At 38.6% G+C, this 13,028-nt stretch overlaps 1 protein-coding gene across 1 annotated transcript in view; it reads left to right on the forward strand.

The window, feature by feature from the left end:
- LOC127634078 (receptor-type tyrosine-protein phosphatase mu-like) overlaps positions 1-13,028 on the forward strand; it is a 360,097-nt gene that overhangs the window by 155,525 nt on the left and 191,544 nt on the right. Inside the window, exon 7 of the mRNA XM_052113498.1 lies at positions 7,157-7,450. Within this exon, the coding sequence (XP_051969458.1) occupies positions 7,157-7,450 (294 nt within the window). The remainder of the gene's footprint in view (positions 1-7,156; positions 7,451-13,028) is intronic.

Here is a 13,028-nt window from a genome sequence, read left to right on the forward strand (position 1 = left end):
ATACACACACTCGCACACACACACACTCACAGACACACACTCAGACACACATACACACACTCGCGCACACACACACACTCACAGACACACACTCAGACACACATACACACACGCACACACACACTCACACTCACAAACACACACTCACAAACACACACTCAGACACACACACTCAGACACACACACTCACACATACACACACACACACACACACACACACTCTCTCTCTCACACACAATCTCTCTCACATTCTCACACACACACACACAGACACACACACACACACACACACACACTCTCTCTCTACACACAATCTCTCTCACACTCTCACACACACACACACACACACACACACACACACACACACACACACACACACACACACACACACACACACACACGTTGGTCTACCTATCATTATGAGGACTTTCCATAGACATAATGACTTTTATACTGTATAAACTATAGATTCTATCCTCTAAACCTAACCCTACCCCTAAACCTAACCCTCACAGAAAACCTTCTGCATTTTTACATTTTCAATAAAACATTGTTTAGTATGATTTTTAAGCGATTTGAATTATGGGGACACTAGAAATGTCCTCATAAATCACATTTATAGCATAATACCCTTGTAATTACTAATTTGTAACTTACAAAATTGTCCTCGTAAATCACAAAAACACATACACACACTCGCACACACACACTCACAGACACACTCAGACACACATACACACACTCACACACACACACACTCACAAACAATCACTCTCTCATCCACACACTCACTCACACACACTCTCACTCACACATACACACACACATTCACACTCACACACACTCACTCTCACATCCTCACACACACACATTCACACAAACACATACACACACACACGCTCACACTCATACAAACACAGACATTATAATAAAAATATAATTAATAATTTGAATACATTAAAATAATTATGAAGTGCATCCGGTGTAATACCTGTGCCAAGTCAGATAAGCGGATCACAGATGTTTCGTCGTGGCGACCCTAAATGGGAGCAATCGAAAAAAGTATCAAACTATCTCTTATTCCTCATAAAGTAATTTAAACCATGTTATGTTGCAGATCCTAATAAACGTATCGTCCTACTGGCAAGTTTTTATTGACTTTTTGCTTGCCAAAGCTAATCAACACTTGCATTGAATGAAACACATGTGCATTTATTATTAGAGAGGTGAACTTCTCTAAATCTCTCTTTGCTTTAATGTTTGTGGGCATTTAAAAATAGAAAATATATTTTTGGGATTTTGTGGTGAAATATATTTGCAAAAGAGGTCGAGAGACAAACCGGTCGAGGAAAAGCTGGTGTAGTTTTTAACCTGTGCTAACGGCCATCTGAAGCGATTTTAGATTGCTGTGACATCACATTAGCTTAAATCCCCTTGCAGAAAGGCAATTTTGGGACTTGCAAACCACAGAACATCAAAACATGGACAAATAACAGGGCCTGGAATATCAAACAGCACGTGTGGTGATCATGTGGGTTTTGGGGTGTGGCTGTGTGCACTTCTAATTATAACAGACCACGATGTGTGTGTGTGTGTGTGTGTGTGTGTGTGTGTGTGTGTGTGTGTGTGTGTGTGTGTGTATGTGTGTGTGTTGCTTGCACCTGCTGCACACTCAGCTATGATGTCTCTTCTCACATTACAACAACACACACTCAGACTCGCACAGGTGACACACTCGCCCCACTCGGGTCAGATCGCAGTAACAGCTGAGCACCGACACTATATGACCTCTGACCTCTGCCGGACTAAGGGCCACATTACTTACACTATTGTCACATGACCTTTACACTAGTTTAACAGTTGAATGTCCTGCAGCTGCTGATTTTGACATATTTAGTTCCTCTTTATTACTGGTGTTTGTTAAGTCAAGTTTCACTATTACTATTTGATCAAACGTTCGGTAAGTCGTCCTGATACACGCGTCTCGTTGAGGAGAGATCGCTGAAGTCTTCAGACAATACACCGTTTCCCTGCGCTTGGTCTTCTCGTTGTCAGCTCAACAGCTGTTCTGTGTCTGTGAGAGTGAAATTGAGATGTCGTTTCGTGCCATATGATATTACTGAACAGAGAAGGAGGAGACGACGACGTGTTATGACACGAGAACACGAGGACACGTCATAGGTTTGACCATTTCAACACATGTGAAGTCACTTATAGAGACAAACTACCAGCCAAACCAATCTAACCCTTCAGATAAAAGTGCACGATGACAGTATAGCAGACAAATAGCTTAAGACAGTATTTGGAAACTAGTTTTGTACATATCAGTATTGCTTGTTCGTGCAAAACTCACTTTCAATATGTTACGTGTTCTAGGTGGTTGCTTACAGGTCCATGTCATAAGCGTCCATCCTCAGGTCTCAAATTTCTGAAACATTCCCAGCTAAAAATTTTGATTTTGTTAATACTCTTTCAGCAGAAAGATAAACATTAATGACTATAAAAGCCATAATATGAAATGCCACAGATGAATATTTACTGAGTAATCCATTATTGTGTAGAAGGGGCTGAAAATGACAATTTCCACTTATGATTTTGGAGCAGAACTACAGGTCAAATAAACACCCTTAGAAAGGTGTCAGCATCATGATTTTAATTAGTACACAGAGATTAATAGATCTATTACTAATATCAGATGACTTCAGCACCCCTAGTCGCATTATACGACAACGGTGTGAGTCAAAAAATGAGAAAAAGCACTTTTTTGTGTTGTTTTTCCATATATGGAGTGCCTATATCTCCTGAAGTATTACAGATATCTTAATATACTTTTATATTCTGATTCAGAACAAACTTTTATTTTTGTATCAACATTAGTGAATCCCTATATTGTAAAATACCAGAGATATGGGGCTCTCAACATGACTGCATGCGTAAATTGTTCAGTTTTACCCATTTCCAATGGTCGAAAACTAAATGTGAGTCACATGGTTTGAAGCAAATTTTTACTGTCCAACAAAACAAATGTCTGAAGTACAAATAATGTTGAAAAGAGAAATATAGCTTAACATATTTACATTAAATAGTAATGTCAAAATCTCAATTTATATAGTCCAGAAATACAGTATTATCAAGAATATGTGACACATGTGGCTCTTCAGTTCTGTGCAACACCTTCATCTAGTTTTTGTATCGAAACCAAATTTTGGGCACTTTACTGAAGTAGATGTTTCTTCTGAGACCAAAAAACTCCATTAGTCTCACGTGTCTCCTGTAGAGTTTCTCTAGAGACGTCTCAAACTGTGCTCCGTTTTGCCAAGATACCAAAGTTGGCCATCAAAAATCAGAAAGCATTTCTCTTCAAATGAGCAATTGATCTGAGCAATGCTATTCACATTTATTTTATATCTCTAAACACTTATTGTATGTCAACAATTGACTCGTTTGTGTCCATTTATTTCTACTTGATGACCTTTAGGAGAAACATCTGAGGCTTACAGGAGACATAATTGAGCGCTCGATTAACCCTCCTGAACAATGAAACTTCCCCTGAATTATCAGCCGTGTTACTCGTTTCTTTGACATATCCAGCGATATCATCATTACCTTGTGCCTTTTAACTTGAGAGCGTTTAACTCATACGGCACTCGTATATGAGCCGACAGATAGAGACGTTGTTGTTGTTGTTGTTGTGGGTGTTGGTGTAGTGATGCTTGTCTTTGGTCACACCTGCACAGAGCTGTCAGTATGATGGATGATCCATTACTGCAGCTGTAATTGGCATTCTCCATGCTTCAAATCAATATGCTGTTGTGCACTTCCTGAACTCCACAGACCTGCTACTTCAATTCAGCCTTCATGAGCTCTCAATCGGTAGTACACAAGCCTCCACAATCCTGTATGATTGTATTCATGTATGCTGAAGTGTGCACTCATACTCCACCAGCGACGGTGAAGGCTTTATATTCACTAGCACAAATGGAGAATGATTGGATCTCTTCTATATTATAGAGTGAAAATGCACACTTTCACAGCAGTCACCTTTCCAGAAGAATTTCTCCTTTCATTTTCTCTACAGATATTGCAAACTAGCTATATAAAGCAAACTAACCAGCTTGGAGATGAATCACAATGTTACAAAGCAAAAAAGTACAATTGAACAAGGCCGTGTGGCCGACGTTAATATACTGTATACCATCTGCTCGTTTCATAAAAAAACTATTCTGATCAAATATTAAGCTATTTACTATACGTCATTGATTACAGGTATAAAACACATTATATTAGAATTAATTCTGTCTTCAGGTATATTCAAGTGACATTTAATGTTACAAAATGTTGTCAAGTTGGAAACAAAATACAGAAGCCAAACCTATATAAATAAACTATTGCGAAGCTATTTTTCCCAACCTGTATGAACGCTATTAACGCACCGTATCTAACAAACTATTGATTCATTTGCTTAAAACAAACCAAAAAGATTTAGTCATTAGCCTTAAATTAGTTGACTGTCATATACAGTATATCAAATTAATGTTAGCAAAATAAAGTTTGCAAAATCATTGCTTTCCATCATCTTTCATGTTGATGCCAGGGCTGAACTGGCATTCTGGCATACCGGGAATTTTCCTGGTGGGCCGACGTACTTTGGGGCCGATCAAGGCCGGACTGGAACGACATCGGAAGAACCGAGCGGGCCGGTGGGTTGGCCGCTAAAACGTGCCGAATGTGCCTCGATAAGCAAACATGAGCCGCCGCATCATGCTGAACGGACCACAAAATGGCGGCGTGATATGCCGAAAAGGACAAGCGGTGCAGTCCCCCCAACAACATTTGGATCAACTCAAACTTTTGGGCCTGTTGCCATGTAAAATTACTGGCCGATTTCTCTTCCGAGTCCAGCCCTGGTTGACGCATCCCTTCCAACATTGCCAATGGAGTCCAAAAATGGAGAAATGCACTTTTTTGTGAAGTTTTTCCAAAGTTGGAGTGCTTATAACTCCAGAAGTATTACAGATATCTTAATATACTTTTACATTCTGGTTCAGAACAAACTTTACTACTTGTATCTTAATTTTTAAGGCCCTCTGTGGTTAAATCCCAGACATATGTGGCTCTTAATTTGGCTTCGTTCAAAAGCGGTTAAATTTGGTCCATTTTCAATGGTGGAAAACCAAATGTGAGTCACATGGTATGAAGCTCTTTTGAAGGTCTGAAATACAAATAGTTAAACGAGAAATGTAACGTAAATTATTCACACAAAATCAATAGTCCAAAAATACAGTATTATTAAGAATAAGCGACATGTGATCTATGCAACTCAACAGCTCGGTGTGTTTAAGAATTCAGAGTTGGTATTCCCATTGGTAAATACGACCATTCATGTGTTTGTAACTCGTAATTACGATTATTCCGACTCCATTTGAAGGCTGCATGCATAACTAAATACACAAATACATAGACATTTTGTTTAAAGATACATTTGTAAGGATGCATCATTTGCAAAGCTTCATGGACGGTCACTGATATGTCAGATATCCATGATAGCAACTTCTCTGATTGGTGGATCTCGCTTTAGGATAATACAGGACCGTAATTAAACGTGAATTCAACGATTAAAAAGGTGAAATCGTCACTTGTATCGTCACTTTTGGAGATCTGTCTTGAAAGATTCATACGTTATTGTTAAATGGTGATAATGAACATTACTAGTGCACGCTTTACCAAGACAGTAATGATACAAATGATCAACATATTAGTTAAATAATGACAGCTCGTGGATATCATATGTGTTCAGGTTTCTACTGACAGGGAAATTGGCTTATATTTCTTAATAGATTTTCATGCTCTGTGTGTCTTACACACTTCTACATGCGTAAGTGTGTGTGTGTGGCATTCTGGGCCGTTGTGAATTGGGTCACGGGTGAACTGGAGCAGGACCGTCGGGGTGGTGACTAATGAAATTGGGTTCCTATGTAAAACAATGAAGGTCAGGAAATTAATTGGTTTAACTCATTACCGCAGAGAAATCTCTCCGCCCCGTCAGAAGATTACACTCTAGATTGGGAGTTGTGGTTTTTGTGCGAGACTGCCGTGCGGCCGCTTAATTGCGCCCACTTAAGATTAAAGCTCGAAGACACAGATGGTATTAAACAGGCTTTTTGTTGAAGCTTTCACTGATCTCACCATTTCATTAACAAAATTACCAGGCATTGATGCTGACTATCACCCCTGGTGTTTGAATCCAGGGCGTGCTGAGTGACTCCAGCCAGGTCTCCTTAGCAACCAAATTGTCCCGGTTGCTAGGGAGGGTAGAGTCACATGGGGTAACCTCCTCGTGGTGGTGATTAGTGGTTCTCTCAATGGGGCGTGTGGTGAGTTGTGTGTGGATCGTGGAGATTAGCATGAGACTCCACATGCTGTGAGTCTCCTTAGCAACCAAATTGGCCCAGTTGCTAGGGAGGGTAGAGTCACATGGGGTAACCTCCTTGTGGTGGTGATTAGTGGTTCTCTCAATGGGGTGTGTGGTGAGTTGTGTGTGGATCGTGGAGAGTAGCATGAGCCTCCACATGCTGTGAGTCTCCGCGGTGTCATGCACAACGAGTCACGTGATCAGATGCGCCGATTGACGGTCTCAGAAGTGGAGGCAACTGTGCATGTGCATGATTTTCGGAAACCAAACCATTCAATTTTCGTTAGTTCCACGCATCCAGGGGGCATCTTGCCACCAAACAACATGGTCCAAATTTTAACGTTGACATTTTATGACATCGTGTCAATGTTGCATCTGCCTTTGAATCCCCCTTCGCTGTTGACAACAAAAAGCATGTCACTTCCCAAAACTATCAAATATGTGATAAACGTGGTCTATACTTTACAATTTACATTACTTGCTACTAATTCCCAAAACAACACTTCACAACCATGTCTGGCAATTTTAAATGACTTAATTTGAAGTATGATTGTTGGCATGATTGTTGGCATGATTGTTGGCATGATTGTTGGCATGATTGTTGACATGATTGTTGGCATGATTGTTTTGTACATGGATATGGCAATATCTATCTAAATATCTTTCCGAGATGCTACTAACCTTATGTATGTTAGTGTAATGTTATATTACTGTTCTCAACCTCACTCTTTATTTAATCAACAGAGCCTCCGATCCCCATCGCTCCCCCTCAGCTGACCGCCGTAGGCGCCACCTACTTGTGGATCCAACTCAACGCCAACTCCATCAACGGTGACGGCCCCATCATCGAGAAAGAGGTGGAGTACCGCACGCTCTCCGGCAGCCTCATCGACAACCAACCCGTCGACAAACCAAACCACAAGATCGGTCACCTGGACCCCGACACCGAGTATGAGATCAGTGTCCTCCTCACCAGACCAAACGAGGGAGGAACCGGAGCTCCAGGACCGCCGCTCAGAGCCAGAACTAAGTGTGCAGGTGAGCGACTTCATATGGTTCTTGTCTCCGATGAACATGCGTAGAATTGTACAGCTCGGGTATAATGTGTGCTGTGGTGGGAAAGGTCAGGGCTGGGAAACGGATGGTTGGTAAAAGATGGCACTTTGGAGATGGCACTTTGGATAAAAACGACTGTGTTTGGTTGTGTTTGATTTGCATTACAGCCGCTTTAGAGTGCTTAAAGGAATAGGTTCGTATCTATACAATGCAAGTCAATGGGGTCCAAAACTTTCAAGCTCCAAAAGTACATAAAAGGACCATAAAAGTGTGTCATTCGTGAGTAAGTGTAATCGAGCATAAGGAGACTTGGAAGCTGCAGATGGCAAGATTTATAGTGGAAAAAAGGAGTTACACCTTGGTCTGTTTCTCACCCAAAACTGATTGTTTCACTTCAGAAGACATGGATTAAACCACTGGAGTCGTGTTAGACCCCATTGACTTGAATTGTATGGAAATAAACACGTCATGCATTCTGTTTGTGTTTTGCAAAAGAAAATCAAATTAGTTTGAGATGCCATAAGGATGAAAAAATGAGAGAATTTAAGTCTCTTTTAAATGTCTTTAGTGAGTCGCAACATTTCGATACCGTTTATGAGTAGGCAGACAATGAGCGCATTACCTCGCCTCGCTAGCGCAGATGTTCTGCTCATTTGCCTTGATGGAGCTTCTGTTGTGAGAGAACATCGATGAACATCGGACTCAGGAGGAGACTAAAGCTTAATTCATTTCAATAAATAAACACTTGTGTTTGTTGTTGTTTACACAATTCTTCTTCCAGCACAGTACGAGAGGCAGAGACACACGGCCCAGCCAATCTATCGCACCTGGAGGGGGTGCAGCGTCTCTCTGCTAATGGTGGAGGGGAACATTAGCGTTATTAAGGGTTGTCAAAGCACTGGGCACATTTGCTGCGAACCCACGGCCCACGAGCAAACGACATGCAATTATCACAGTAATTAAACAGGTGCAATGACTCTTATTTCCAATGGCTGTTGTGATTAGAGCAGCGTTAGTAACACACAGGGTCGCCGCGTGACTCTCCCACGCCATGCTAATCGCTTTTCCATCAGCCTGTGTGCTAACCGCCCATTAGCGCATCACATGATTCATCAGCCAATCGGTTGAGAGATGCCCAGGGCAATGAAGAGTGCATCAGAATCATTGCATTTACATAAATTACCATTTCATTAATGCACTCATCTGGTCATTAACATATCTTATTTTGCCCTGGCTGACGGTCAGTAACCGCAATGTTTAGGATGTTTTTTGGCATGTACAGTACCATGGTGAAACCATAGCACCTTGTACTGTAAATACCATGGTATATACATAGAGTTCCTCAGTATCATGATATAATAACACCATTAAAGTAACACTGAAATGTCTGAAATGTTCAGTAACCGCCGCTGTAATCCAGCGTATCGTAGACCGTGAGCATGAACGAGCATGAATCTTCAGATCTCATTGGGTGTAAAGGAGACGACTCTTACGGATATCAGAGTGCCAGTAGATGATCTGTGGTGTTGACAGGAGAGAGAGCGCCGCTTTGAAGGAGTTGAGACGGGCTGATGGGGGTGTTTGCATGCCGAAACCTGCCCTAGACACCTCTGGTTAACACAGGGGTCCCCTCATGTGACATCAGCATTGCAAACATACTGCTCATACCTGCAGTTACTGCCACACTTTCTGTTGTACACACACACCTGCGATCAGGTGCTAATTACTGGATCAGTAATGCATGACAGGCCGCACAGTTTCAGATTATAGACCTTATTCAGAGTAGATATATTTTAATTTGACACAAATGAAACAATGCTTTGAGGGATCGAAGTTGTTATATATAGAGTATGTGTGTGTGTGTGTGTGTGTGTGTGTGTGTATATATATATATACACACACACACAAACACACCGATCAGCCACAGCATTAAAAGCACCTGCCGAATATTGTGTAGGCCCCCCTAAAGGTTTGCATAGCATGCAGACATGATTTTAGTCATGAGATTTCACAGAATGAGTTTCATTCTGTGTCATTCGAGTCATCATTGAGTCTGTGTCGTGTATTTGGCGCCATCTCCTGGTGGTCATATGTAACATTGCGCTTCATGTGGATTATCTTTACATATATAGTTTTCACCGTTCTCACAGAAAATGAGGAGCGATGACAGCATTTTGCAAATTTTTTAATTTTGAACATTAAACTGGGAATTACCCACTGACTGCACTTAATATTTCCGCCAAAATAAAAGCTCTACAGTAGGTGTAAATTAAAAATATACATTAAACTAAATAAACATACAATTATCAAATCTAATCATACAAATTATAATAATAATAATAATTCAGCATTATATTATAATAATAAGCATTACCAAGTCTACAATAATAATTCAGTATTATAATAAAATTCAATAGTGTTCCAAAAAAATAAGTGAGTTAATTTGTAGTTTTTGCACTTCAAACAATAACAAAAAATATTGTAGAATAATTTTTTTTAACATATTTTATGTTTTTTTGCATGAGTCCAAATTATGGTTAAATGGACCAATAAATAAATAAATGATGCAATTTACGAGCAAATCTATAATTATTAAGATGCATATCATGTGTAATTTGTATATACGTATATTGTTGCATATCACCATGACCCTAATGCTTTAACCTGTTGTTGAACGCCCCTTATTGAGCACAAAGCATGACAATGGCCTGAACTGAAATGGTTGTATTTACGGGACCCTTTGGAGTTTGGACACAGTTGTAGCATCTTTTGAAAGAGACACTTTGGACTTTATTTCACAAATTTCACAATTAATATTTGTTGTTATTTATTAAAGTTAGAGAAGCTGAAGTTTATAGTAATGGATATATTTTGTGCTGAACATGATTTTATAATCTAATAAACAATAATAAAAGTGTCAAGACACTCCAGAAATACAATGTGCTCAAAGTCACGAGTCTAAAGAAGTTTCGTTTCTAATCTGAAGATGATTTAATAATAAATGAGTTCCTGCAGCTTTAATCTCTGTAAAATCTCTGGAAGTGTTCAGAGTCAAATGAAGCTCCGCCTCTCAAGACGACACTAAATCTGACGGCACTGCTCGACTATTATGAATAAAACTACGCCACATTTTTAAAAACAGACTTTGGAGACGGGCTGGTTTTGTTTATGAGACTCTAATATATCAGATCATAAACAGTTTTACAACATGAATGCTGCTCAGATTGCAGTTTGATGAAGATCGATGATGAAGGCGAGATCTCATGTAAACAATGGAGACTATATCAATATTTCTCACATTTATCACTTTTATGGACAAAAAGTGCGATTGGATGTTTTTAATGAACGCTTGTCATGGACGATTGACCCGAGTGTGTTGAACTGGATTCATCTGGCGATCGTGTTTTCATAATAAAAGTCCCGTTTTGATATTGCATGTTTTCATAATAAAAGTCCCGTTTTTATATCGCGTGTTTTCATAATAAAAGTCCCGTTTTGATATCGCATGTTTTCATAATAAAAGTCCCGTTTTGATATCGCATGTTTTCATAATAAAAGTCCCGTTTTGATATCGCATGTTTTCATAATAAAAGTCCCGTTTTGATATCGCATGTTTTCATAATAAAAGTCCCGTTTTGATATCTCATGTTTTCATAATAAAAGTCCTGTTTTGATATCGCGTGTTTTCATAATAAAAGTCCCGTTTTGATATTGCATGTTTTCATTTGTACTCCTGCACAAATAACTCAATTACTGTTTCTGGAGGATTACTAATGTGAAACAGAGATCTGATATCAATGTTGAACCCTTTGACCTTTGATATGATGTATCATGTTAACATTAATTACGTTTATAGATGGTAAATTATATATTAATTTAAGCAAAGTGACGTCACCACCTCATGTGCGGGTGATTGCGTATCAACAGGTTCAAATATAAAGTGTCTGATTGGCAGATTAACAATATTTACAGTTCTACCTACAATAGATATTTTTAGAAAAGCCAAATACAAGTTAGTCCTTTCCTAAGCCACAGATATTGTTCATAATCTCCTTTTGTTTATATAATGTGTTGAATAATGGAGTGTGTCTGGAGCAGTCTTTGATGAAATATAAATACGTGAACGGTCATCAGTGTTTGATCAGCGCTAAAGTCACTCTGTGCTAATAGAGAATCAGACACTTTCTGCTTTTTACGAAATTGTAAAAATGATGGATTTTTGTCTTTCTAGGTTTTGTATTGCATTCATAGCTCGATCTTTAATGTCCTGCCGGAGACGACGTCTCTCACTGAATCTTAAATGATTTTGTCTCTTTGCTCCATATTTCTCTCCATCTTCTCTGGATTCTCTCGTCTCTCTACACGTGTGATTTTCACGCTCTGTTCCACCGAAACTCTCCTGATCCGTGTCTCTGGTGTTGGACAGAAAACTGAATATTCTGCTTGACTTCTCAAGATTTGGTTCATGATATGAAGCATCAGAATGCTCATTTCTGTAACGTTTTATTTTGATTTTTCATGCATTTCTTTTTTGATGATAATACGGCAAATATTGCAAAGACCAGACACTGGTTTGGACATTCCTTGGTTTTTCAATATTTGTTAATTTTATATATATATATTTATTTTATATCATAATTTGGCAATTGTTTTTTTTAATCATCCTATATACGATCATGATGTATACAGTATTAAAAACAGTAAAAAGGAATTTAAGTCATTAAAATGGGCTTAAAGTGTAACATTTTATAGATTTTTCTTTTGATGTCCGGTGAAATATGATTGTAACTGTTCTTGACAGGATTCATAACATTAAAAAAGGCAAAATAATATTAATAAAAAAAAACAACATATACAGTATTTATGGTTATATATGGATTTTGTTCTATTTTGTGTTTGTAAGTATTTTATAGTAGTAATATATATTATTATTTATATATATATATGTTATTACGTATTATAATTATTTATATTATTTAAATATTCATATATTTTTTAGTTATTATTACAGTAGTAATATGTTGTGTTTTACTATATATATATATATATATATATATATATATATATATATGTGATATTATGAATTTTTAAAGTATTCATATTTTTTTATTTTGTATTTGTATATTAATAATATGATATTTTAATATTTGTTATGTAGAAAGTGTTTTTTTCTAGATATTTTTCTATATTTATTTTTTATACATTTTAAAATATCACCGATCGACCGGCCAGGGACCGGAATTAGCCGATTTTCCACATGCTCGGCCCGGACCGGTGACCGGCCGGTCAGCCTCACGTCATACCGATTCCAAGCCGCTCCGTTTTGTTGCCAGCGGCGCAGGCAATAACGTCACAGCCGCATGTACACATGTCATTGGCGTGGGAGATCTTCACTGTGAGTGAACAATACATAAAGTTCGAAATGTGTAATAATTGTAAGGCCAAATTAAACCGCGGGGGAACCACCACAACAATTACGTTTTTTTGTTGTTGTTGTTTTTCCCTCCCCTCGTCACCCTCCCAGGTCTGAAGATGTGGGGTGTGTTCATGCATTTTGCTC

This window comes from Xyrauchen texanus, chromosome 41 (genome assembly GCF_025860055.1).
Source record: "Xyrauchen texanus isolate HMW12.3.18 chromosome 41, RBS_HiC_50CHRs, whole genome shotgun sequence".
Taxonomy (NCBI): Eukaryota; Metazoa; Chordata; class Actinopteri; order Cypriniformes; family Catostomidae; genus Xyrauchen; species Xyrauchen texanus.